Below are 27,066 nucleotides of genomic sequence, written 5' to 3'. Positions count from 1 at the left end.
CTGAGCTGGGAGACACTGTGCATATGGCAACGGGTGCTACACAAAATTGGCCTTTATGGTAGAGTGGCAAAAAGAAAGCCATTGTTGAAAAAAACTCACATCAAGTTCAGCTAGAGTTTGCCAGAAGGCATGTGGGTGAGAGACCAAGTGGAAGAAGATTCTATGGTCTGATAAGACCAAAATAGAGCTTTTTGGCCTCAATACTAAGCGCTATGTTTGGTCGCAAGCCTAACACCGCACATCATCCTGAGAACACCATCCCTACCGTGAAGCATGGTGGTGGCAGCATCATGGTATGGGGATGGTTCTCTGCATCAGGGCCTGGAAAGCTCATGAAGATAGAGGGCAAAATGGATGCAACAAAGTACAGAGAAATCCTGGAGGAAAACCTGCTGAAGTCTGCAAGAGACCTGGGACTTGGGAGAAGATTCATCTTCCAGCAGGACAATGACCCCAAACATACAGCCAAAGCAACACTGTAGTGGCTTAAAAACAAAAAGCTCAATGTCCTGGAGTCGTCCAGTCAAAGCCCGGACCTCAATTCAATTGAGAATATTTGGAAAGAGTTGAAAATTGCTGTTCACCAAAGGTCCCCATCCAACTTGACGGAGCTTGAGCAATTTTGCAAAGAAGAATGGGCAAAATTTGCAAAGCTGGTAGAGACATATCCAGATAGACTCATGGCTGTAATTGATGCCAAAGGTGCCTCTACCAAATATTGACTCAAAGGGGTGAATACTTATGCAATCAGTAAACTTCCTTTTTGTATTTGTAATTAATTTAAAACAATTTGTAGATTTTATTTTTCACTTTGAGATTATGGATTTTTTTTTGTTGATCAGTGGCAAAAACTCCTAATTAAATCCATTTTGATTCCATGTTGTAACACAATAGAATGTGGAAAAGTACAAGGGGGTGAATATTTTTGAGAGCCACTATATGCATGCTGGTATGCATTTTTTTTTTTTTCTGGACCATATGACAGACAAGATTCTGTTGATTGACTCGGATAGCACACTTAAATCCAGATATGAACAAACAAAGTCCTGTGTCTCTTCTCAAGTGAGGTGTTCCGAATTGTGTGTCATGTTTGCAAGAAATGTTTATATGAAATACACACACTCACACATGCACATTCTTTTCTCCAAGATAAGAGGAATAAATAGTAGAGATGTACAGAAATCCATGTGAATTAAAAATGTGTTGTGTGTTAAGAATTTCTTGTTTTTAATTAAAAATCATAACAGGTACAATATTTCTAATTATTTTCTTGTTTCAGTTCCCCCTGAAAAGCCTCAGAATCTGACCTGCATTGTGCACCAGGCTGGTAAAAGCCTCTCTGATACTCTGCTGTGTACCTGGAATCCTGGAAGAGAATCACACTTGGACACACGATATACACTCAAAGCACAGACGTATGTATTGTCCTAAGTCAAATTGAAAATACAGTATTGAAAACAAAAAAAAGGTCAAAAAGCAAAACCATATGAATTTGGCTAGTGTGTTATGGTTTGGAATTCCTATATAATTAAACGTTCCATGAGGGATTCTTAAGCAGTTGTCATTGCGATGTGGCTGTTACTTCGACTGCTAATATCTCATAAACCACATGAGCTTCACGCTATCAATGGGTTATGGTTACACTGCGCCTGTGGGATTTTAATTTCTGTTCACAAAAAAATTTCAATTTTTTTTTTTTGGGGGGGGGGAATCAACAATATTTTTTTTCAAATTTTCTCCCCAATTTGGAAAGCCCAATTCTTTTTCTTTTTTTCAACCCGGCAGCTTTCAGGCAGGCTCTTAGCCGCCAGGCAAGGGATCACTGATGCGCAGTCAGCCAAGGACACCCCGGCTGACCTAAGCCCTCCCCACCCGCGCGCCACAATTGTGCGCTGCCTCCTGGGTCGGCAGTGGAATAGCCTGGACTTGAACTGGCGACCTCCAAGCTGTAGGGTGCATCTGTACTTGCCTTTGCCAGATGCACGACTTGGGAGCTGAATTATTTTTATTGATTACAAACAATACATAACTGACATAATGAGAAAGTTTAAAAAAGGAATACAACACAAGAACTCTTTATACTTTTGTGTTTTAAGGGAGCTTTGTATTACTTGCCTTATATCACTTGTGTTAACTTCTGCAGGAAAATAGTACTGTGTATCGGGTTGCCAAACTTTTTTTACCTGAGGCCCACCTGTTCATCTTATTTTTTCATCATTAGTATTTTATTGTAGCTTTTCATTGTTATATATATATATATACACACACACACACACACACACACACACACACACACACACACACACACACAGTGGCTCTCAAAAGTATTCACCGCCCTTTTTCACATTTTATTGTGTTACAACATGGAATCAAAATGGATTTAATTAAGAGTTTTTGCCACTGATCAACACAAAAAAGTCACTGGATGCAGAAGCAGCTACCTCCTTTGTTATTTCCGTGTTCTCTCTGTAATGCATGGGGCTACGAGATACGCCCCCTTTTTTTCAGTTTCATTTGGCTCCTATCGGTCTCACTCAGCCACCGAAAGGTTTTCTCGGCTTTCTCTTGAGAAAAAACGACTAGAGGCCAAACAGCAAGAACCATTTTTTCAATGGAAATTAGAAATTAGCCCAGTGTGAATGTGTTGTTCTCTCAGTGAAAACAAGACCTTGGTAGGCCAATTCAAAGATAAGGCTGATTCACAGATAACCTATTGTAGTGCGAATCATATGTGAAATATGCAATCGTTGCCATCTTCACCAAAACTGCAACCATGGCAACAGGCGAGAGGAGGTAACTGCAGCCAGACAAAGTGTGTGATGATGGCGAGTAAGAAGAGATCGGCTTTGTCTCTTGAAACAAAACTTCAAATTATCGATGATCTGGACAATAAAAGAAAATCGTAAGCCACAATGTGCACATAACTGGGTTTGGTAAAGGGCATTGTTGCAACCATGTGGGCCAACAGAGAAAAAAAATAAAGTCTGCTATCGTTGAAGATAAAGCGCTGACCCAGAGAAAACGAATTCGTATTGCGACTCATGAAGATCTTGATGAAGCAGTTTATCGATGATTTAAAATAGCCAGAGATAAAAACATTCCAGTGTCAGGTGATATGTTATGCGCAAAGTCCGAAAAATTTGCCTCTTCGTTAGGCATCAGGAACTTCAAATGTTCAAATGGATGGGGAGATTGCTTTAAGCAGAGGTATGATTTAAAGTTTAAGACAGTCATCAGCAAAGGCTGGAGTTGACACGGGGTTGACAAGCACATGGGTGCCAGGTGTTTTTCCATCTCTTCCAGAAACACTCCAAGAGACATTTATAATGTTGATGAAACTTTTTTGTCAGCCCTTGCCCAATAAATCTCTGGCCAACGCTGACGATGACTGTGCTGGCACTAAACAAAACAAACAGCATATTACTGTTCTACTTGGAGGAAACATGGATGGAACTGATCACCTGCCTCCTCTTGTCATTGATAAAGCAGCGAATCTCGGGTGCTTTAAAAATGTAAAGACACTGCCAGTAATGTACAGGATGAACAGAGAAACCTGGACTGAATGGATCAGATCGTTCAACAAAAAAATGCAGTCTCAACACCGGAAAGTGCTGCTTTTCGTAGACAATGCCCCTGCGCATCCAAAAGTCAGGCACCTGAAAGCAGTTACCGTGTACTTTCTCCCCCCTAATGTAACACGTGTTCTGCAGCCCATGGACCAGGAGGTTATTCAGTGCTTCAAATCCTGGTACAGAGAGTTTCTACTAAGAGAGAGAACACCGTGTAACACATTTTTTTTTTTGTTGTTCCTGGGTAGTAAGTGTTATTTCCTAATTGCTTATGCCTCAAAAGTATAGAAAATGGCTATTATTCCCCACAAACTTTGCTTTTGTGACTAGGACAGTGATATTTCAAAATATCACTATTTCCAATGGGAAAACGGGCAAATGTGTGTCTTTTCGTTCACATAAAGTCAGAAAAAAACAACATATGAATCCAAATTAACATGTATTTACACTAAAGTAATACAAAAATGACTACAAAAGATTTAGAAGTGAGTAGTTTTTCGAGATTTACAATTATACTAAATCTAAATCTTTTGTAGTCATTTTTGTATTACTTTAGTGTAAATACATGTTAATTTGGATTCATATGTTGTTTTTTTCTGACTTTATGTGAACGAAAAGACACACATTTGCCCGTTTTCCCATTGGAAATAGTGATATTTTGAAATATCACTGTCCTAGTCACAAAAGCAAAGTTTGTGGGGAATAATAGCCATTTTCTATACTTTTGAGGCATAAGCAATTAGGAAATAACACTTACTACCCAGGAACAAAAATTGTGTTACATAGTGTAATAGAGTGCATGAACTGCGGTAAAAGAAAATTCCAGGTGGACATTCTACAAGCTATGCACTACACGTGTAAGGCATGGGATCAGGCGTCAGAAACGTGTTTTGTCAGCTGCTTTAAACATGCTGGATGGTGTGCAGAAAATGCTGGTCAAGAAAAGATCTGTTTGGGAGGAATGTGATACATTGGGAATTTCAGTAACATAATTAGTGGAAATTGAACTTGAAGAAAACCAAGCCCCTCCACGAGCAACAGTGAGCGATGAGGACATTATTGAATCTGTGACACTGAGTCGGGGAGAGGGTGAGGATATTTCTGGTGACGAGGACATGGAAGGCACAGAACCAGTCATCCCTTCATTGGACGAGTTCAGAAAGGCAATCGCAACAGTGTGTAACTTCGCACAGTCATTACCAGGAACTGAGGATCTTTTTGGAGTGGTTAACAAGTTTGAAACAGCATGCATTGAGAATTTTTTCAAGAGAAAGGACACATAATTACTGTATTCAGCATGTAAGTGTACTTTTTTCTGTTTTCATTTCTTTACTGTTTTCTTTTAAATATACAGTTTGAATGTTGATCAATGTGAAGTTTTCTTGAAATAACTACTGTATACTATATAAGGATGTTCAATTCAATTTCAGGGTTGCTTCATTATTCTGATAGTGAACAACCTGATGCAATGAACATTTCTCCTGGTCCCAGGGGGGTTTGTTGTAATGAAGGGGCGTGTGTGTGTGCATGTGCGTGTGCGTGTGGGTGTACTGTCATTTGCTCCTGCAGCCCACTCGGGACTGCGTTGCGGACCACAGTTTGGGAACCCCTGCTCTATATAATTTTAAGACAACAAGAGCCACATCACAAAGCACCACTCACTTCTCTGTAAATCCTCCAGTGTATCACTTCAACTTGTTTTACTAATGTTGTCATTTCACTGCTGCAGTTATCTATCCCTCAACACCATTGTAACTACGGTACTGCCCCTTTATAATGCTTTAGCTGGGAGCCATAGTTACGAGACCATGCTATTTGTGTTCCACCTTATAACGAGGATACAAGTGGTAGTGGAATGGAATTTTGGGGCAAATGGGAGCCATGACCGTACTTCCTTATAACCTGTTCCATGGTATAAGGGATCACCTTATAAAGTGGAAGCGCTGTAAGTTGTGAATCTCAATTGACAGACCTGGGCACTTGTAATTTAATATCTGATTCAAAGTTTTCTTCATCTTCCTTTTATAGGATTACTAATGCTTCTGAAAATATATCCAGAATTGACGAAGGCGAATTAAAAATGACAACCATGCCTGTTTTTGTCAACATGAGGATCTGGGTTGAAGCAGAGAACCAACTTGGAAAAAGCACATCAGAACAACTTCATTTGGATCCAGTAGACATTGGTAAGTGTTCAGTGGAGGATACCTGTCCCTGCCTCGTTCACTTGGCTGTTTCTTGTAAATCTCAAGTATGATTGACTTATTGTTCCACCTATACTGACATTTTTGTAGCAACGTTGCAATGTTTTAACCTGATTCTGTCATACTTATTTTAAATACTGATAGTTGCAAATAAAATGGCCTAGAATCCATATCATATGATGATTGCATGTTGCGATGAAGTCAATTATTATTATTATTTTTATTATTATTATTATTATTATACTTTTTTTTTATTATTACTTGTATAGAGCACATTCGTACATTTGTATTTGTATTTGTTTTTACAGTGAAACCGAGTCCTCCGGAGATTGACAAGATTAGTTCTGAAAAGGAGTTTCCCAACTCGTTGGTGGTGTCCTGGAATCTCACTTTAAATCCGCGTCTCTTTAAATTGAAGTACAACATTCGCTACAGGAGTGCCAGCAATTCAGAATGGACGGAGGTAAAAAAAAAAAAAAAATGTTGTCAACTATATCTAAGTATTTGGGATGTTTGTGTTGTGCAAAAATAAAGGTCAAACAAACAATTCCAAAATAGTTTAAACTGACCAGCATGATTGTTGCAGTGTATTGATTTATTTGTAAATATTAAACTAGTTTGAATGCATTTTTAGAAACGTTTCAGTTATTGAAATAAAAAGGCATGTAATAGTTACTTAAGTGATATTTACGAAACACCGTTTACAGGTTCCACTGAGTGAAACAGGAAGCAGCATTAAGTCATTTAGACTTCAAGACCTTAAGCCCTATACAGAGTATAGAGTATCTGTCCGGTGCATCAAAGAAGATGGTTTAGGCTACTGGAGTGACTGGAGTAAAGAAAAGAGTGCAATCACGCCCGAAGCCAGTAAGCAACTCTCCATGTTCTTATTTTACATTTTTTCCTTGATACTGTTTTTTTTTGTTTTGTTTTAGTGTGCTCAACAAAAAAAAATCAATCTGCATTAACTGTTTGAAATTTGTACTTACATTTTAAATCCACGAGAGAAATGTGCGTGCCTTTAGTTGATTATTCAAAGAGGAATCCAGTGAAATATATTTACTTCCGTAATCTCTTTATTTCTTTTTACTTTAAGAACCTTCTGGAAGACCAGATCTCTGGAGAGTTATTGGCCCTTCTGATTCTGACAGAAATCGACGTATAACACTGATATGGAAGGTAATGCATCGTATGATGCTTTGTTCGTATTAAAACAAGGAGAAACCCTTCATGCTAAAGGGCTCATACTTGCAATTCTACTGTGCGTTCTTATGAACTGTCTACATAACTTTAACAGGAGGAAACCATTGTAGAAGTGGCCAAGAATAAATAACTCCTGCCTATAATCTTATTAGTAGACAACCTTGGCAATTCAATTCTAATACTTTTACAGCTCAAAATGACTTTTTTCCAACACAGTATTTATTTATGCTTAGAGATACATGTATAAACGTGTTATGCAATGATCTGAGGGACTTTACAATACTTGCTGAAAGTTTTGTTGAAAGATGTTGATGTTTGGGCAAATTGCAACGATTTATTTTCTGAAAATAAATATTTATAAATAACATCAGTTTCTGCATGCTGCTGTAAACTGTCTCCTCCCTTAAAAATGAAATGCCTGTCTCCATGACGTCACACCCCCCATACAATGATATATGTTAGCAAGCTGCACTGCAAAGTGTGATGGCCCAGTAAGTCAAAGAAATGAAGTGCATTTTTTTTATCGGGTTTACCCAATTACGGGCCCAGAATGACACTTCAGTATGATTGTGTTTACACAATCACAGTCCTTAAAAGGGTTATCTAACAATAGTAGTCACTCAGATAAACAGTCATTGAATACATTGCTGTTAGATTTACATTCTAATCTTCATCATTTCTTTAATTTTGATTCTAATCTAGGTCTTGAAAGTTACCAATTAAAAAAGTTTAATAAATGTGATCATTGCAATTTTAAATTAAGCATATTTTGTCTTTAATTACAGGAACTAGATCCCTCTTTTGCAAACGGAAAAATATTGGGATATGAAGTGCAGGTTGAAGCAAGACACTATCCTGCAGCAAAACGCTTCACAGTTAATGGAACAAGTGCAGACTGCACGTTAACAGAAGGAGCAACCTATCGTATAACTGTCGCTGCCTTTAATGCAAAAGGACAATCTCCTGGTGCAGTGTTGATTATTCCGGCAGACAGTCAAAAAGGTGTGTGTGAAGAGTTTGTTTTGTTTTTCAGAATGTACAGTAATCCATCGCATGTCCGACTGCTCTGGGACCAGAGTAAGGGCGGATATGTAAAAAGGTGGATGTTTTAATCCTGTTTAAATACCATTCTGCACAGTTGTAACAATTACTATATTCACACAATTACTGTTTTGAGATTCAGCTTTTATAGGGAGCTCCCCTAAATCCCTTGTTTAGAAAGTTATAGGGTATTAACCCTTTGCGGTCCATTTATTCAGCGCCTGTCAGGCACGTCAGTCCAATTTATTTTCACACGCGCGGTTTGTTTTACACGCACTGTTTTAAATTTGTTTTTTTTTCCGAGTAAAACCGGTTTATAGGGCATTGCAATGCTAAGCGACATCAGTACCGCATCTCCAGCTAAGCCCCACCCCGTGTTCGCTGTATTTTTCACATATCTCTTTATAGACATCCACACGGATAAATCATCTCCTGATCACTCGTTTTATCACCAAAGTCCTCAATAATGCGATCTAAGTCATTACTTTATTTTACTATAACATCTCAAAAAGCTCTGCATATGTCTGTGATATTCTTTGAGCACTGGATGCGGAAGCAACTCCCTCCTTTGTTTATGTCTGCTTATCTCTGTATGGTGCAGCTGCTAGGGATATTGCTCACACGCGCCTTTTTTTTAGGTCTCACTCGGCCATTGAATGGTTTTCTCTGCTTTTCCAGAGAAAAAACGACTAGAGACCTGTGCGTTACATCTTTTTGATGATGTTGGACAGGGTCCGACATTGGACTGGAAAGGGAAAATCATAATGCCGGACCTGGTCCAACATTGGACCGCAAGGGGTTAATGCTTGTGACAGAGTAGCCATCTGCCATGTGGATGCATGCATTCACTGCTGAGTGACAGGCAGGAGATAGAGACGGAGGTGGAAGTTGATACTCCCACAGGCGAACAGGATTTATTTACTTATCAAATCACTGAACAACTCATGTGACACTACCAGCAATGGCAGCGCACAGGTGCACATACAACACAGTGTATGAAAACTTTGGTAGGATCTGCAATATCTGAACTAATCTTCTCTGTTCCTTAATAAACTAATGTTACTGAGTGTTGATCATGGGGATAAACGGCAAAGGCAGATATGTGATTACTGTATTTAAATACAAACTAGAGCATCCTTGTGAGAGAAGCTAATATGTCTTTTGTAACCCTGATTCTTCTGGAAACTCCTTCTAGTGGCACCTTTCACTTTGACCTCTGACCTAAGAAGGCTGCCATATTGGGGTCGTATGTGCCGCAATATTTGTAAAGCTTAAGCCATATTATCTTTTTATAGGTGGTATAGATATGTATTTCACTGCCATATTGTTTTAGTCTCTGGACATGACTGATGCATAACTTTTTCACATGTTTCTCTCATATTTACAAACCTTACCATTTGATATGATAGTCTCCTTGCAAGGGTGCTTTGTTTTTGTCCACAAAAACTTAGTCCTATTTTTTGTTGCAGATAACTTTAATTACCATGCTGGATATTGTTGCTGAAACTGAATTTTGAGTCCTTTGTCATTTCTGCATTAGTTTTACAATTTACTTTTGTATTGATTTAACAAGACTTTTCAATTTCCTTTTCAGTAAGGTCAAGTTTATATATGCTTTTACGCCAGGGGTCTCCATCCTGGTCCTGGAGAGCTACTGGGGCTGTGGTTTTCGTTTCAACCAATCTTTCAGTTATTTAATTGAATCAATTACTGTCTTAATTAGTCAAGATTAACAGGTGTTCCAGATCTTTATCCACTGATGATGTAAAGACACCAATAAAACCTGCTGGATAGGGGCTCTCCAGGACCAGGGTTGGAGACCCCTGATTTACGCTATATTAACTATATGCAATCCCTCTTACGTAAACATATCATAACTAGGAGATGCATATCCCTGGCGACGGGGATATACCATAGTAGAGGCACTTAGTAGTGTTTGAACTATTCTCTATCTGGAGCTCCTTATCCAATTGTGGTGAAACTTTCAAAGCATTATTATATTTAACTCTCGCTGTTATTTCAGATCTTCCTTCAGCTGAAGATTTGAAGGCATTTCCACAAGATGGCAAGTTGTGGGTAGAATGGAAGGCCCCTCGTAAGATCACAACGGAATATGTTATTGAGTGGTGCGCAATGATGGAGGAAGGGGGAGGGTGTTCCACTGAATCCATTGAATGGCAGCGTGTATCAGCATTGTCTATTAATACAGTCCTAAAAGGTAAATAATCAACCACAAAAAGGACTGTGTTAGTAACAGGCTTGTCAATACATTTTCAAGGACCGCGAGAGCCTTTTGCATCATTTAATCATAATGTGGAGCATTATAAATATATTCTGTAACTTTGATATATAAAATGTTTTTGTTTTTGTGTACTGTAAGCCTGTAAGTTGGTAAGATAGGTTGGACTCAATGATTCAATCAACAGCCAAGTACAGATATATTTTTTTTATATATAATTCTGTGATCAATTATTTTCTATGCTCCTGTAGTTGCAAATAACCAGCACCGACCTAATATTACAGTCCACTAGTGGTGTGTTAGCAATAATACTAACATCACTAGTGAATAATAGTCATCACAGTTTGATACTTTATTCCTGTTTTCATGCTTCAAGTTCATTTGCTGGCTTAGTGATGGGGAATAAAAAGTAAACGTGAAATATCACAGTTAAAGTTATTTTTCACTTAACATGCCATGTGTGTTTTTCCTTAGGCGATATTAAACCTCTGAAGTGCTACAAAATATCAGTGTTTCCGATTTATTCTGGACTTCCTGGTGCTTGTCGTTCAGTTGAAGAATATCTGGAACAAGGATGTAAGTGTTCAAGTGCCCTGTACAGTATATACCAGTATCTTATTAAATGTTTTACTCTTAACTTGCTAGATTAATGTGTAATTAACAAACCGCCAGAAATAATTAGTCTAAACTGTAACTTCTGTTACTGATCAGAAAATAGCTGGTTTATATTTTCCCCTCACTCTTAAATTGCATGTCCCTTTAACTCAAAGGAGCATTTTTATGACAATTTTTAATAAGGGAAAATGAACAATCCTGGTTCATTAGGTTACTGAATCCTGGCTGCTGATTTCCTATATCTGTTTTCTTTTGTGTTCTCTATTTTACACATGGATGTTTTCTAGACAGCAAGGTGTTTCTTTCAAAACTACACGTTTTGAGACCTATATAGTGAATCAAAGTGCATAACATGTAAGATTTATGAAGCCACTTTTAAACCTTGTTGTTTGTTTGCTTGTTATTTTTTCTTAATGTTTTGTTTTTTTGTTTAGCTCCTACAATTGGTCCTACTGTTCGAACAAGAAAAAAAGAAAGAAATGGAGCTTTGTTGGAATGGAATTTGATTCCATTTATGTCTCGAAATGGATTCATAAGAAATTACACAATATTTTACCAGGCTGAAGGTGGGGTTGAAGCATGTAAGTAAGAAGATGGCTCCTTCTTAAATTATTTTTTATTTTGTGGGGCTGTGATGCAGAGCTGTCAGAAGATCAGAAATGAATCACTGATTGCTACCAGGTAATGGGTTATTAAAGTGCTTGGCTGATCTTGGGGAAATATTTTAGAATTTAAGCATGATCCTTTGCTTGATGTGCAGTTACACTTTGATTAATATCTAGTGTTAATGCAATATTTAATAATAACCTGTTAGCCTACAAGGATAGCTATTGTTGGCTATTAATCCATGCAAGTGGAAATATCACCGTTTCAATAATAACTTGTATACAGGTTTTGAATAAAGTGGCATTTGCTGTTGCTTATCCAGCCAATGTAGAGCACTGCATTTTTTCATGCCAGCCCTGTAGATAGTAACTGCTCTTTTTTAAAATGTGTGTTGGAATAAATAGTTAACATGTATGGTTGCATGTAATTCATCATTTTCTTTTCTTTCTTTCAGCAATAACAGTTGATTACACAAACCGTCAATATACTTTAACTTCACTCGGCACTAGTACTATGTATGCTGTGCACGTAAGTGCAAATACTGATGCAGGGAGCAAAAACGGATCTGAATTTACATTTACAACTCTGAAGTTCGGTAAGTGATTCTACACAGTGTGTTAATCAATGACTACACAATAAACAAACATACAAAAAAAAACCTTTTCAAATTCATCTTAAGTTCCTGTTCCTTTAGGTGGAGCATTTACAATGGGAAAAATCAGTTTCACCACAAGAGTGTTCTCTTAGGTGGTGTTCCTATACGCAGAGACTACTGTATTATCAAAGCAAACTGTGTGCATGCTCCAATGTTTCAAACACTAGTGTGTGTCTGCCAGGGGGATTTTTAGGGCCAGTCTATTAAGACAGGACTACAGTTATTGGTAACTTGAACAGACAGTACTGAAAATGAACGATTAAGTGGGTTGCTACAGATTATTTTCCCTCCAAACGGCTGAAGTGTTAAAGTTATGGAAGTCATGTTAAAATTTATGGAAGCACAGAACCCCCTTTTAATGTCAGACTACATAATGCTTTTTTTTTTTTTGTTAGCACCCGGGGAAATTGAAGCTATCGTTGTGCCAGTTTGCTTGGGCTTCCTGATCATTGCTGTGGTGACAATGCTGTTCTGCTTTAACAAGCGTGACCTGTAAGTCCAGACATTGCAGTCCTGTGTGTCTTGAAGAACGTGGTGTGTTTTTGCATCCCTGTAACGACGCTACATTCTGCGTGTTGGGTGGTAGTCCTATGATCACCTTGTCTGTTTGGTTTTATTAAGTTGCATTGCTTAATTTCACAGCAGCATCACAAAGTAGTAAACTGAAAGGTACAGTAGCACCCTGTACATCAAATACCAATATTATAGGCAGTAGTTTCATACCAGTAGTTTGTAATTTGTAATTTGCAGGTTCCTTGGTATTCAGCACATACTGTATGGACACTTCTTGTGTTAACTCAAGCAGCTTACTATAGGTCACCTTTGGTTCTTTCTATTTTGTTTCAGTAGCCTCAAAACATATCTAAATTCACCTCATCCATAACTTTCAAATGTGATTTATTTTTTTTCCAATTTCTATTTTTTCATTCCCATTTTATATGTTTTATTTTGAAGCCATTAATATAAAGAACATTTTCTGAATAATGAGTTGATATAGTTGATTTAATCTAAAATATATATATATATATATATATATATATATATATATATATATATATATATATATATATATATTTTTTTTTTTTTTTTCCCCTTTTCTTTTAGGATTAAGAAACACATTTGGCCACAGGTGCCTGATCCTGGGAACAGTCGTATTGCAAACTGGTCACCTGATAGTCCAATTCGGGTAAAGAATGTTTTTTTTATGTGTTGTTATCAATAGTCAGTTTGAATAAGTAAAAAAGTTTAATAAAGGGTGTATGTCATGTTATTTAAACACAGTATTTTCCAAGAGTCCTATTGTCCATTCTTATCATACTGTACGTCCCCTGGGTCTCACCCTCAGTAAGGACCCTGTTTTGCAAAGTTCTAGTGCAGTTGCATGTCATGTTTCCCCCAGATTACTGGTATTGAGTAGATGAGAATTACTCAGTGGGTTAATAAATGGATCAGTAGGGATCTGCCCCATTGCCTGTCACGGCATAGTTTCACAATTTGAACTTGAGTGGTCCTGTTCATTTACACCTGCAAATGCAGGTCTAACCAGATACATAGTTAAGTAAGGGAAAGATAGCTGAATAGGATTAATTGTGTTATGACTTTTTCTTTTCCAACCCATGTAAAACATTGTATAAATGTAGAAAACTTTTTTTTTTCCTTTCAGCATAACTTTAGTCCAAAAGAACAGGTTTGCCCAGAAGGTATTATTACTGACTTCAGTGTAATAAATATAGAAAATGACAACATTGACGATTACAACAAGGCATCAGATTCCCTGAAGAAGGGAAAGTATACATCGGAGGAGCACAGCAGTGGGATTGGAGGCTCTTCGTGCATGTCATCACCCCGACAGAGCGTCTCGGACAGCGACGAGGCTGATTCGGCACAAACCACTTCCAGCACGGTGCAGTATTCCTCAGTGGTGGCGACTGGCTACAGGGGACAGTTACCATCGGCACCCGTGTTCGCAAGATCAGAGTCGACCCAGCCACTGCTCGACTGCGAGGAAAGGCCGGAAGATCAGCACCTGTATGGAAACTTAAACGGTTTTAGTAGAGGACAGCCACAAAACAGAGAGCAAGTGGTGAGGCGTCCTAGCAGACTGTACTTCAAAAGACCCAGAATGATAAATGAAGATGCAGACCCAAGCTGTGATTCTTTGGGGTTTTGCCCAGTCGATGAGGTAACTCTGCAGGACTCTGCGGCTACAGGTTCTTCACAGCCTGACAGTGAAAGACAAACTGTCCCCAGGAATGGTATTAACGCCAGCCTGGAAAGAAACGAGACAAAAAGCTACGTGCCACAGCAGAATGGTTACAGGGCACAGTGAAAAAAAAAGGCCATTGTTTCTTTTATCTAGTCCGGAGTGCCTCTGTTTAAGAAACAAAACACACAGAAAAAAAGCTAAATGAACCCTTGGGGTGGCAGGGGGCTTTGCATATAAACCAATAGGACTGTACTGGTGCATTGATGGAAACAGTGTTCAGAATTTGACATCAGGTTCCATTCAATAGATCTAAATAAGGAGTGGATCCCAATAAGGCCACTTTTTACAGTATGTTACATAAACATATTAGGGGATGTGCTAGAAAATCAATAGGTAACACTTGTTCTTTGTTAATGGCCAGGGCACCTATAAGCCCAACAAAACTGCAATTATAAAAACAAAAAATAACTAACTTTTTTGTTCTTGGTTATCCAACATTTACAGTATATTTACAGTATATTTTTAGCTTTGAGCTTATTAAGAAAAACTGAGTAGGTGGGGAAAGCTATATAGAGCTATATAGATATTCACTGGATCACACCGACAGTAAGAATTTTGTTCTAACTGACAATGAACATTGAAGTGTTTTATGGGTAGCCTGTAATAGGAGTGAACTGATTGTATTGTAAGCTATTTTGATCAGCCTCAAAATATTGACCAGTTTTATGTTGTCTTTATGTATATTTTCAAATTTTAATGTAAAATGCTTCACTCACAGCTTTTAGGCGTTGCGCCAACACTAATCTTACCAGTGGCGGCTGGTACACAAGCACTGGGGGGGATTTTAAAACTTTTTTTTCACAGATTGTGCAATGTATCTAATTTTAGAATCTCTTTTAAAGGGATAACATTTACAATAATATTGAACATTTAAACAAAGTTGTTTCTTTTAGTATTCAGTATTATTAGCATTACAGAAATGGGGATTTTAAATATGATTTTTAACATGATTGTCAGCTTTAACATCACAAATTAACATTGACAGTGAATTAAAGCAAAAACAGGTTGATAAATAAGTTTGGGCACTGTCAGAATTTTGTGACTTCAGTTTTTAAAAAATGTAAGTAGGTTTGATGTAAATGAACTTATGTACACCGCAGGTGCAGCGAACAACACAAAAATGTAAATATAGTCCAGGACTTTTCATTCGGTTTGTGTTCGTGTTGGAGCAAGAATCACTTTTTATTGACTTGTATTGAAAAAATAGTATTGTTAACTTTAAAAATAGGTTGTATAAGTTTAAAAAAAAAAAAGAAAATTTCCACTCCAACAAAACAAACCATTGTATTTTGTTTCTCTGTGTTAGTCATCAGTCATTACAGTAAAACACAAAAAAAACAAAAAAATACCTACAACAGGGAACTAACTGACTGACTTACAAGAGCTAGAGTTTATTTTCTAAGCCTTTTAGCTGAGGATTTTCCAGTTGTAAAAGTATTTTTTGACATTCTGAAAGGCTGTTACTGTATTAGTGAGGTAACTTTGCTTACCGTGGGGAAAAAAAACACAGTATGTTGCGTCTCATCTTAAATTACCATAGCAACAACCAGCAACATTTTTTTTTTTTTTTGTATGTATAGCTATAGTATGCGTGACAATTAAAGTTTCACATTTTCCCTTCAAATATGTAATCTCAAGCGTAATGCTCTACTGCAAATGAAATGACCTGTTCTTATTAGCAATTTCAATTGTTGGTTAATGTATGGCTTCCCTTCAGATCTTGAGTTTTTCAGTATAATCTAGCGTGGTATACGGGGTCTTAATCAGCCGATCAACTGCGTTATCCTGCATTTCACATTTCACCCCTTCACAAGACAAACACCAAAATATAACAACAATAACCTATAATGTGTTTCTTACCACTGATGCTATGCAAAATGAAACATAGCAATTTCAGTCCTCAGTCCATTAACTGCACATAATACAACTGCTTACAGCAGCGCTTTAGAAGGGGGTAGAAGGATGTGGGTCTCTCCTCCAGTTAAAACCTGTGCTCAGATCACGCTATCTGCAACTGCTAACACTGTGTTTAATGGGAGAAGGGAGTTTTGCCTCCCTTTAAAAAAAAAAATAAATAAAAATAATCCAAGACCAAAACACCATCTGCCACTGCTAGTACTGTAGCATGTGTTTCTCAGCAGCAAGCATTGCTGTTAATTTAGGAATGTTGTATCTAGAGCAGGGGTGCCCAATCCTGGTCCTGGAGGGCCGATGTCCTCCTGGCTTTTGTTCTAACGGTCTCCTAAATTACTTAATTGGACCAGTCAAGCACTTTAGAAGCTTAATTGGTCCAATTAAGCAATTTAGGGGACAGTTGGAACAAAAACCAGGAGGGACACTGATCCTCTAGGACCAGGATTGGGGCACCCCTGATCTAGAGTTTAGGTTAAAAATATATAATAATAATTCTTAAATTGTATACAATTTTATTAATAAAATTTTATTTAACTCCACATATATATTATATATATATATATATATATATATATATACTATATATATGATAATCTATATATATATATTATATATATGATATATATATATATATATATATTTTTTTTTTTTTTTTTCCTTTGAGAAGTTGAGGATGCTCTGTCTCTGTCTCCCTTGCCTCCTCTACAGAGCCTCCACTGAATCTTACTGTTTTAAACGACAAACCTGTAATATTCTAAGTTTAAACCTGTAATATTCTAAGTTTAAACCTGTAATATTCTTTTATTTTCACATAGCTCCTGGCTTGCCAAGGCATATTAAACAATACACAGATAGTGCATGTTCATAGTATTGTTAATAGAACTTTTAATTTTTTTTAACAAAATGATATTAACCTGAAACCTGTTTTAACAAAAAATGTACTCAATAAATACTGTAAAATAACCAATGATATCAGCTATATCCAGCATTTGTCTTTTAATAATTGTCAACATTATTGTTTTTTTTGTTTTGTTTTTTTTAATGCCCAGCAACAGAAAAATAGTGGAAAGAATTGATCTGTAAATTGCCATGGTGATCTACTTATTAAAGCAAACTGTTGTCTGATCCAAGAAACTACAGTATTATGAATGTCAGTCATGGAATGCTCCTGTCTGTATCTTCTAGACGATGTGTGCTGGGGCAATTTAAAAAGATGGTAAAAACTGTACAAAATAAATCTGTGGAGGTTGTGATTGATATTAAGAATTTAGAGAATACCACTTTCACTCATCCTATGAGTAAAGGATATGAGTAGTGAGGCAAGGCTGAGGAAACCAAACCTATTTATCATCAAAAAAAGTGTGTAATGATGCTGTTGCTGCTGATGGGTTGGGATTATTCAAAAGCCGTCTGGATGCAGTTCTGACAGCCAACTAGCTATCAGGAACTGGATGAGCATCATCAGACAGAATGTCCTCCTCTCATTTTTAACTTGTCCTTGCTGCTTACTAGGTTCCATTTATTATCTCTATCATAAAATACTGTAACATATTAAACAGTGTCAGGACACAAAAAATAGTTACTCAGCATTGCATATTTAGCATTGTAAGAATTCACCAGGGACTATTGTGATGTATGTAACATTAAATCACGATTAACCACAAGCAAGTGTACAATGAAATCTTTATTTTTATACATTTACACAGTGAACCAATTGTAACAAAATTCTGTTAGTGCTTTTAATTTGCTAATCTGGTGATGTCCATTTACTCACAGTGCACGATTTACCATTATACTGTAAATTTACAGTATAATCGTAAATCTCAAAAAACTACTCACTTCTAAATCTTTTGTAGTCATTTTTGTATTACTTTAGTATAAATACATGTTAATTTGGATTCATATGTTGTTTTTTTCTGACTATGTGAACGAAAAGACACACATTCGCCCATTTTCTCATTGGAAATAGTGATATTCTGAAATGTACCTGTCCTGGTCACAAAAGCAAAGTTTGTGGGGAATAATAGCCATTTTCTATACTTTTGAGGCATAAGCAATTAGGAAATAACACTTACTACCCAGGAACAAAAATTGTGTTACATAGTGTTATCGTTCTGATTGCAGTGCATCAGTATCAGGTTTGCTTTATTTATTCCTTTTAGAAATAAATAAATACAAATGTAAATGTTATGAAACTAGTCCAAAGAGTTAATTTGATATAAACCCAACATGCTTGTTTCATCAATTACAACTATGTCTAATTTAACTCTTGTGCATTACGCACAATAGCATTATGTTTTATTCATTTGAAAGATGATCCAGCAAACCAATACTACCTAATTTTTCTTGGTGGTGAAGTACCGCTAATGCATTTGTTAATACGTGTTTAAACTAAATGAGTGGTAAAAATGATTAGAATGTGAAAAGTTTCTACATGGGTAACCAGGTATATGGGAAGTCAGTGCTATTCTGAAAAGCTGAATTTGTGGCTGTTACCTCATATTCTTTAACATATGGCTGGGAGCTTTCAAGTTCCTGAGAAGGGGGCATTTCCTCTCCACTTGTTGCTATGGTGTTACACAGTAGGTCAAGCCTGGTTTGTGTGACATGCAGTTGACCAGCAGCCTGCTTCAGTCCTGTGGTTTCTGTCGCTGTTGGACTCATAGTTACATCCAAACTGTCTTTGGAAGCTAAAAACTCAGTAGTCTGAACCATGGATATATACTCAGTGTTAGAAAAGAATTGCAGAAAATTATTACTGTTAGCAGAATGCTGGTCTATGTCTTCTCCAGTGCCAGGCACAGGCGATTCTGTAATATATGAATCAAGAAGCTGTTTTTCTGAAGAGGAATACAAATGATCTGAATTAATGCTATCACTAAAATGTACATCACAAACGGAAGAACCATCATCTGGAGTCAGTACTGTCCATTCCAGTATATTCTGAAAATAAAAACAAATATAAACAGATAAAAAAGCCAATTAATAATTGTAGTCTTAAAACAAATGCAGGTTGTCGATTCATCAGCTACTTTGAGTAGGATCTGTTGTATGAAAAGTATTATTTGAATTGTCCCGCTGGGGGTCTGAATAATAATTTCCCAATCTGATGATTTTGTATTAAGTTACAGGTCAGGGGTTAAATGATGATTTATGGTTGAGGATTAGGTTTATGTGCAGATGTTCCTGGAGCATTAGCCTCCGGATGAAGAGACAGCTTTCAACCCCCCAGCACCCCCCATGAATTTTGGTAACGATCACAGGAGTACAGAATGTTCAACAAGAATTCTGGAAAAGCAAATCTAAGGGGTGACCCAGGTGCTCTGGGTTACACTATACTTACTTGCATAACAGTTTTAGATTTTTTTTTGTGTCCAGTTATTTTACCACTGATTTTGTCCCTAGTTTAGAATATTCAATTATGTTCACTCACCGCAGTAATTCCCCACACAGCTCAGGAGAACAGAAGATTTTAGTGGGCATCCTCCTATTCCCACAGCCAAGCTGTCTTTTACACCCACGAACTCGAGAGTGGATGTCAGCAAGCTACCGGTCTTTGGAGGACAAAGGCCAGTCCTGCAGATGAATTCGCCATATGCCTGGCCAATAGGGTCGGCTGTATGATTCACCCTGCACGCCATGTAGCTGTACTTTACCAGATGATCTACTTGGGGACCCGCACATTTCTGATTTTAATAAGAGATCTACTAGTCTGACATGGCTTAAATTTCTGAACAATGGGGGTTTCATCCCCTGGGCTAAATGGCGACTTGTCTTCCTCATGCACTGATGCTGGAAAACCAATGCAATGCCAAGCAGTGACAAAGAAATACTTCATGCTGTGCTTTTCTAAACCTGTACTGCCTACAGTGGCCACAATAAAAGTTCACGGGAATAGCTTAACAGTGGGTAGGTCGACATAGTTCCCCAGGCACACTGTTCAATTGGAAACAAGTGTCATTCAGGACCCTGCAGCACGTCTGTTGCTTGGCACAACACAGTGCACACACAGGTGTTTTTTCCGTTGGTGGTTTTCTACAGATTTTGACATTCTAGGAACGCCTGGTACACACTGGTCAATGCAGCAACATCCTTCTGCTTTCTCAGGAGTGTTGCTGAACAACTGCAAACAACTCCTATAGGTCTAGTGGATCACATGACACGTCGATCACATACATGGCAGATTTTCTAATTGTAAATATATCCCAAAACAACTGACAGTTACTGTAATTCTTTATCAGAGATATTAAAAAGAATCTGACAGGGATCCATTTTAAACACAGAGTGTCTGTACCACAAGAACTGTAATGATTTGCAATCACCACAAGTATCCACTGCCCTCCACACACTTATCAAACCTATTCACTCTGTCCTCATTAGTAGTTCTAATTTCTTAGGGGGTGTTAAATGTACAGAGATTGAAATATGATAAATGCTTCATGTTCTAAACTGACAAGACAGGCAAACAACTTTGTTATCTAGTATCTAGTTTATTCTCTGGCTGTTTCAATGGAGCTACTCAACCAACATTTCAGCCTGTTAGCACTGGAGATGGCTTTCCAGGAATTATTGTAACTCACTGTGTAAAAGCACTGAATAGCATCCTATTTTTTGTGAAGAATCTAGTGTGCTGGGATTTCTACAGATTCTGATATTAAAACTAACAAAAGTGATGGAAATAAGACTTTTTATATAGCAGTTTCATCCATTTCAGGTTCATTAGCCACAGTGTATAGGTAACAAGCTCAGTTGTGTAAAACTGGGAATGGATTAATCTGCTATGCAATGAGAGTCTTACTTCCACCCCTGAAACAGCAAAACAAAGCTTAACCCTTCCAACACCAATTTATATAACTGATTCATTGCTTCAAATGAAGAAATTCCTGGGAGTTGAATGATTTATTATGCAACTGTAATGTGTAATGTTGTGCACTGAAGTTTACTTATGATTGTTGTGACATTTATTGCTGTTGCCCCCTGGACATGTCACAGACTTTTGCCTCTTTGTTCTATTCGTAAGCTGAGATGCCCAGCCATACTATATGTGATAATGAAACTCAATGTACAACACTGTCCAAACAAACAATCAAACAACAGGGTATAGCTGATAAACCAGCAACCTGTTGATGAACAGTACCTACAGTATAGAAGGTACATAGAGAAGATACGGTATGAAACTGACTTTGTTAAATGAAACCATTGTTTTACCTGAAAATGGTATTCATCAAGCCAGTGTTCCAGAGAGCTTTTGGATGGGTTTGGAACAAGGGGCCAAAACTGTTCTTTTAATCTGCAGATACAAAAAACCAAATAATTGTTCCTCTCCACATATAAGCTGTGCAGAAATGAACAGGCACACTCATCTCATTAGGCATGCAGGTCCCATAGTTTGACAGATGAATATTGTGAGTACAGTATTATTACTATGACCATTTTGGAAACGTCTGATCTACACTTTCAAACAACACATAGAAGCTACTTATACAAACCATGCAGGATGTGTGATAATGACATTCTATACACCAGTTACTTATAATTCGGTTTGATCAATATTATTCTGTGAGTAATCATATAAAGTTATAAGAAACATAACAATACTTACACAGGCTTCTTTATGACACAGATCACTCCAAAGAGGAAAATCAGGAAAACAAACGGTAAGGTTACAGACACAACGGCTTCTGTTGCTGCAAAAAATCATATAAAACGTGATTCACTTATTGAGACGATAGTGTGGAATAGCAATAAGAGTTAAATTAAGCCGACCCTTTCATGTTTCAAGCCTAACTTCCTTTAGCACATGCAAAAGTCAATGGATTCTAGTGCACTTCTGCATTTCCATTTCACTGAGGCTACATTGAAACAGGAAGATCAACACTTACAGAATGGTTCTCCAAAAAAAAAAAAAAAAAAAGGCATCCCAAACTTTTTTTTTTTTTTTTTACCCGAGACCCACCTTTTGATCTCTATTTGACACACTATATAACTATATATAAAAAAATAAGAACACGTCAAGCTTAATGTACAGTACAGTGTCAATTCAATAACAATAATGCACTAGACACTAGTTTAATGTTAGCATTTACTGATGCATAATTAAATAGCTTTACAGGTGTATTACAAATTACATCTATAGCCACTCTCATAAAATACACTCAATATGTATTGATTTCCTTTTTATTTTTTTAACATCATTTTGAAGATCAATATAAGTTTTAAAAAAAAATGTAGCTTCCAACCCAAAATACAGGTTTCTTACGCAATGAAGTAGTAAAGATCACATCACTGCTTTTAATACTTCCCGCCTTGGTGCTGGCTTTTAAGTAAACTCTGTACTGTGTGCTGGGCTGCAGAGACTGCAGTGTGCACTCCAGCACATTTGAGTTGACAGTCTTAACTAGGAAACAAAGAGAGATGAAAAACTAATAGATTGTGACAGTTACAACATGCAATTAAACCTTGAAGAAGTTTTGTAGGCATGGACATTGGGTAAGCACTCAAACACGCTGTAAACATCCAGACTGGGTTCTTCTTCTACTGACCAGCACACCTGACACCTCAATACACTCTCAAGAAAACAGGGTGTTCTCCCTCACACACTTGAAACTGTATGCCCGTCACAGAGAGGCGTTTAGGGGCATTACATACAGAAACCACAATATTACACAACACAACTGTGCCACAATAACAAATATCATTGAAACGAGCAAGCTTTTGTTATTTAGACTGAAAATAACAAAGCCTGAATATCATGGAATGAACCCTGTCACATAAATGAAATTCTACCTCTGAGACAAAGGAACCGTTCTGCCTGACTACAGCACTGCATATAGGCAAAGAAAATAAAAGGTTCTAATTTTGGTGCTGTTACAATGCCTGACCCTTATCAGTCCAGGGGGAAACAGAAGGTCACAGTTGGCCAAATTTCATACAGTAGAAAGATAACAAAGATAACTGAGAAAGCAAACGGCAGATGTAGGGGAAGGGGGGAGAAGTCTCATCGACTTAAGTAAAACATCGATTAGAGGAAGTAATTTAAAGGAGAGTAAAAACAGCAAACTTGGTGAATATACAGTTTAGAACTATCAAAAGTATATGTTGTCCTTACAGTGTTGTTCTTTGTTGAGGAAAACAATGGTGTAATTAACGATGAAACCATTTCTTTGGTCCTTTGGAATCTCTTTCCATTTGATAGTAGCCTCTGTGCTCTTAATATCCAGTACATCTGGTGTATGAATTTTCCCTGGTGCTAAGAAGAAGAACAACAACAACAACAATATCAATAATAATAATAATAATAATAATAAAATTGTATCTAAAAGAGAACACAATTGTAAGTTTCATATTTTTATTAAAAACAGTTGTGTAGATAAAGCCAAGACAACTGAATTGAAGACTGTAGTCAGTATATAAAGAATGCATTGATCAATTAAGCGGAAACGATGGTCTCCCTTTCCTATCTTACCGCAATTGCTGGCTGTCAAACCAAATATCAATAGAAGCAGCAGAAAGGGTGAGTGTTTAAAGGTATTCATAGACAATTAGAGGTGTGTCCTTCACAACTGGGATTTGGTATAGTGTGCAATGCTTTCTTAAATGGCATTCTTTCAAATGATAATATTGTGTCCTTACCTCCTTCCCTAAGGTAGGCCTCAGTTGATGTAGGAGTTCCAGCACCTTGCTCATAAACAGGGTAGACTGAGATGTTGTAACGTTTCAGTGGCTCAATATTACCTGTGAAAGCAATACAGATGATATGAGTGCATTTCATTTCATTATAAGAAGGACCTAAATGTAGACATGCAAGTATTTACTCCTAAGGCACTGCCATGTAAAGTGTGGCTGAGTCATGTTATCAGGAGCTTGCTTTTTCCGAATGTAGTCACGGCACGTTCCTGTTCCAGGCTGGGGGCCGATTAATACTGATTGGCTTTTGCAATGCCACAGGCTGGGGAGGGGAAATTGTACCAGGAGAGGCAAGGCAGAAACTAGACAGACTGGACTCCAGGGTTCAGTGGCTTGTAAACATCCACTGCTTAGATTAGAGGGGTGAAAACGATGTGAATTGGCCAGAATGATTCACCGCTTTTCATGTGATCCCCGACAAGTATTATGAGATTAAAAACCTTGCAATTAACAGTTTGCTAACAATGTGTGTATGCAATTCAAATAAACAGTTCCCCACATTTGCTCTGTTAATTGCATGGATTTATAATAATTTAGGCCCATTCTCAATGTATGCAATGTTTATCCAAGAGAAATAAATGAATTTTACCCTGAAAGAGAACTTCAAGTGGATCTTACAAAGCCATCGTACGTGAAAACATTTAGCACTGACATGAAGCCGTTTTGTTTCTAAGTGTGCAAGAATGCACTGTCAGCGTGGTTTGACTTTTCAGGAAATACCATGGATGATACAATTCCTGGGATGTCTATTATATTTCTCAAAACGTATGTAACTTTCTTACTGCATGTTCCAGACCCAGTATTTGATTTGCCACTAAATCTCACTGTCATGCTTAAGACATATTATTCATGGTTGCTCAGACTTTGTTTGTAACATTTTTCCATAGATCAAGCGTCTGTTAAATTCCTCTTGATCAGAATGCATTCCTCACAGGTTCAGTGCTTGATACAGCTGGGTTTGCATTATCCATTATGTTACAGATACTGTAGATAATAAAACAATAAAGTAACCAATTAACTTGAATACTACGATCTATTTTAATATGAGTAACACAGTTTACATGAACTTGATATCACTGGTTTTCATCAGTAGTTGTGATTAAAACCCGAGCCCTAAGACTATAATGTTCTCATTCTAGTAGTCTAGGGTAGCTTACCTTTTAAATACGTTGTGAGGGTGGTGTTGTTAACATGCTGCCAGTCTCTGTCACAAACGGCCTCTGTACCCACACACCAGTCAATCACGTATCCACTTACTGCCGACAGAGGAGCTTTCCACTCAACCCATAGCTGATTATTTTTAGGAAAAGCTTGTACGACTGGAATTACTCGCAGAACATCTACAAATCAAATGCGTGAATGATTTTACCAGTCAATGTAAAGAAGTCAAATAAAATATACTGTATATTGTTATAATAAATGATTGACCATGAACAACCACCACATCACACAGTTTGCGTCACATGTGATTAAAAAAGGAGGTTTTGTTACATAACATTTAAAAAAACTCTCTTGTTTTTAATGAAAAATGTAAGCACATGTGTGACTGTTGACTATAACTCAACAAATCCAAAAAAGTTCATGTTTCAGAGTGTATGATACTATGAACATTAAATAGATTTAATTTTAAATAAGAGCTCTTTGAGCATTCAGTACTCAAGACAAGTACTAGTCAACAGAGAGGATCGTCACCATCAGCAAGCAACAGCATGCAAACAAACACGCTAAGGGGGTTTATTAATTCACTGGAAACATTTTTAAAATATTGCAGCTTATTTTAAGTTAAATTGATGTGAAAGACTGGCTTGCCCTGTTTGGAAATTGCAGGGATTCTCAGCGTGGCTCCAGGAGAGTCCCCAGCTGAGTTATAAGCGAACACAGTAACCTCACAGGCTTCTCGGATCCGGAGGAATGATATCTTAACATCAGTAGTGTTTATCAAAGGATGATTTCTTCTATTCACTTTGTATCCAAGTATAATTCCATTAGAGTCAGAAACACTTAAAGGCTGTAGGCAAACACAGGAACACTCAGTTATGTTAAATATCTGTAAATATACTTTAACAAGTAGGTACTCATAAACCCCTCTGCATCATTCTCTACCGGTAAGGTATTCATAAGAATCAGTCCAAGTGAGCTGCTCTGCCTATTCGTACAGTACTGGTATGAGGGTAAAATAATGTGGTAGTAAAATGTTTTGTTTTGTTTGTTTTACTGGACACCACCTGTAATAAAATAAACTTAAAAACAGCTCTGTACCAGCTGTAAAACCACTATGTCAAAGCATGTGTCCTGTATCACGGATACAACCAGAGGTTAAAACAGTGAGGCAGTGAAAGAGTTCATTTTTACTGGACACCAGTCGAACATAACTGAAAGAATCACAGAATACAGGTGTGTACCAAACAATACAACTCAAGGCGTACTGTCTCTTAAAGTTACATGACGTCAATTTGGCAGCCATATTATGTCAGAGGTTAGTGTAACAATCACCAACACATTTAGCACACAGTACTTAGATATTCTTACAACCATTTAATATAGCCAGTATTAAAGTCAAAGAGCTTGCTCTTTAGTTGAATGCTAAGATGTTTGCATTTAAACCATATGGTTTGCGGTTCGCGTCCAGCCCTTGTCTTTCCATTCAATTTTATGGGATTTTAAATATTATGTGAACAGTTGAAGTAGCAGCAATGTCAGTGGTTGCTGGCAAAAACAGATAAGCTCCCCTCACGGGAATCACGGGAATTAACTAGAGAGAAAACAATCTATGAATTACCTTCCATATGATATAGATTGTTCCTGGAAAGTCAGGGTCCTCCATGCTCTGCCACAGATCCACTGCTTTTGAAGGCCCTAGTGGCAAAAATGGGAATAATTAATCATCTCGTATTTTTTATAACAGTTACACTTTTGAACCATTTAAACATGGATATAAAAAAGATTGCTTATTTTTCAAATTATATTTACATTTCATATATTATACAGAAGTTCAAATGTAATTACATTCCGTTGTCAAGGTCAGGACCCAGATGACTACTTCACCAAACCACTAACATCTACTTTGC

The 27,066-nt window shown here is 37.3% G+C and overlaps 2 protein-coding genes across 2 annotated transcripts in view; one reads left to right on the top strand and one right to left on the bottom strand.

The window, feature by feature from the left end:
• Positions 1–15,683, top strand: part of LOC121316741 (interleukin-6 receptor subunit beta-like) — a 34,586-nt gene extending 18,903 nt beyond the window's left edge. The window contains exons 5-17 of the mRNA XM_041251883.1: positions 1,280–1,415; positions 5,598–5,755; positions 6,082–6,236; positions 6,481–6,640; positions 6,870–6,952; positions 7,762–7,978; positions 10,041–10,235; positions 10,731–10,832; positions 11,306–11,452; positions 11,932–12,072; positions 12,528–12,624; positions 13,237–13,318; positions 13,796–15,683. Of these exons, the coding sequence (XP_041107817.1) occupies positions 1,280–1,415; positions 5,598–5,755; positions 6,082–6,236; positions 6,481–6,640; positions 6,870–6,952; positions 7,762–7,978; positions 10,041–10,235; positions 10,731–10,832; positions 11,306–11,452; positions 11,932–12,072; positions 12,528–12,624; positions 13,237–13,318; positions 13,796–14,461 (2,339 nt within the window). The 3' untranslated portion in view covers positions 14,462–15,683. The remainder of the gene's footprint in view (positions 1–1,279; positions 1,416–5,597; positions 5,756–6,081; positions 6,237–6,480; positions 6,641–6,869; positions 6,953–7,761; positions 7,979–10,040; positions 10,236–10,730; positions 10,833–11,305; positions 11,453–11,931; positions 12,073–12,527; positions 12,625–13,236; positions 13,319–13,795) is intronic.
• Positions 15,684–18,360: 2,677 nt separating this feature from the next.
• LOC121317929 (interleukin-6 receptor subunit beta-like) lies at positions 18,361–26,822 on the bottom strand. Its single transcript, XM_041254054.1, has 9 exons — positions 26,778–26,822; positions 25,808–26,006; positions 25,156–25,338; positions 23,945–24,046; positions 23,421–23,561; positions 22,572–22,709; positions 21,915–21,999; positions 21,521–21,602; positions 18,361–19,255 (listed from the first exon to the last, which is right to left on the bottom strand). The coding sequence occupies exons 1-9, from the start codon at positions 26,820–26,822 to the stop codon at positions 18,743–18,745; spliced, it is 1,488 nt and encodes a 495-aa protein (XP_041109988.1). The 3' UTR covers positions 18,361–18,742.
• Positions 26,823–27,066: the final 244 nt, after the last annotated feature.

This window comes from Polyodon spathula, chromosome 1, assembly GCF_017654505.1.
Source record: "Polyodon spathula isolate WHYD16114869_AA chromosome 1, ASM1765450v1, whole genome shotgun sequence".
In the NCBI taxonomy this organism is placed as follows: domain Eukaryota; kingdom Metazoa; phylum Chordata; class Actinopteri; order Acipenseriformes; family Polyodontidae; genus Polyodon; species Polyodon spathula.
The sequence above is the reverse complement of the archived record's forward strand: the minus strand, read 5'-3'. Positions and strand labels throughout refer to the sequence as shown.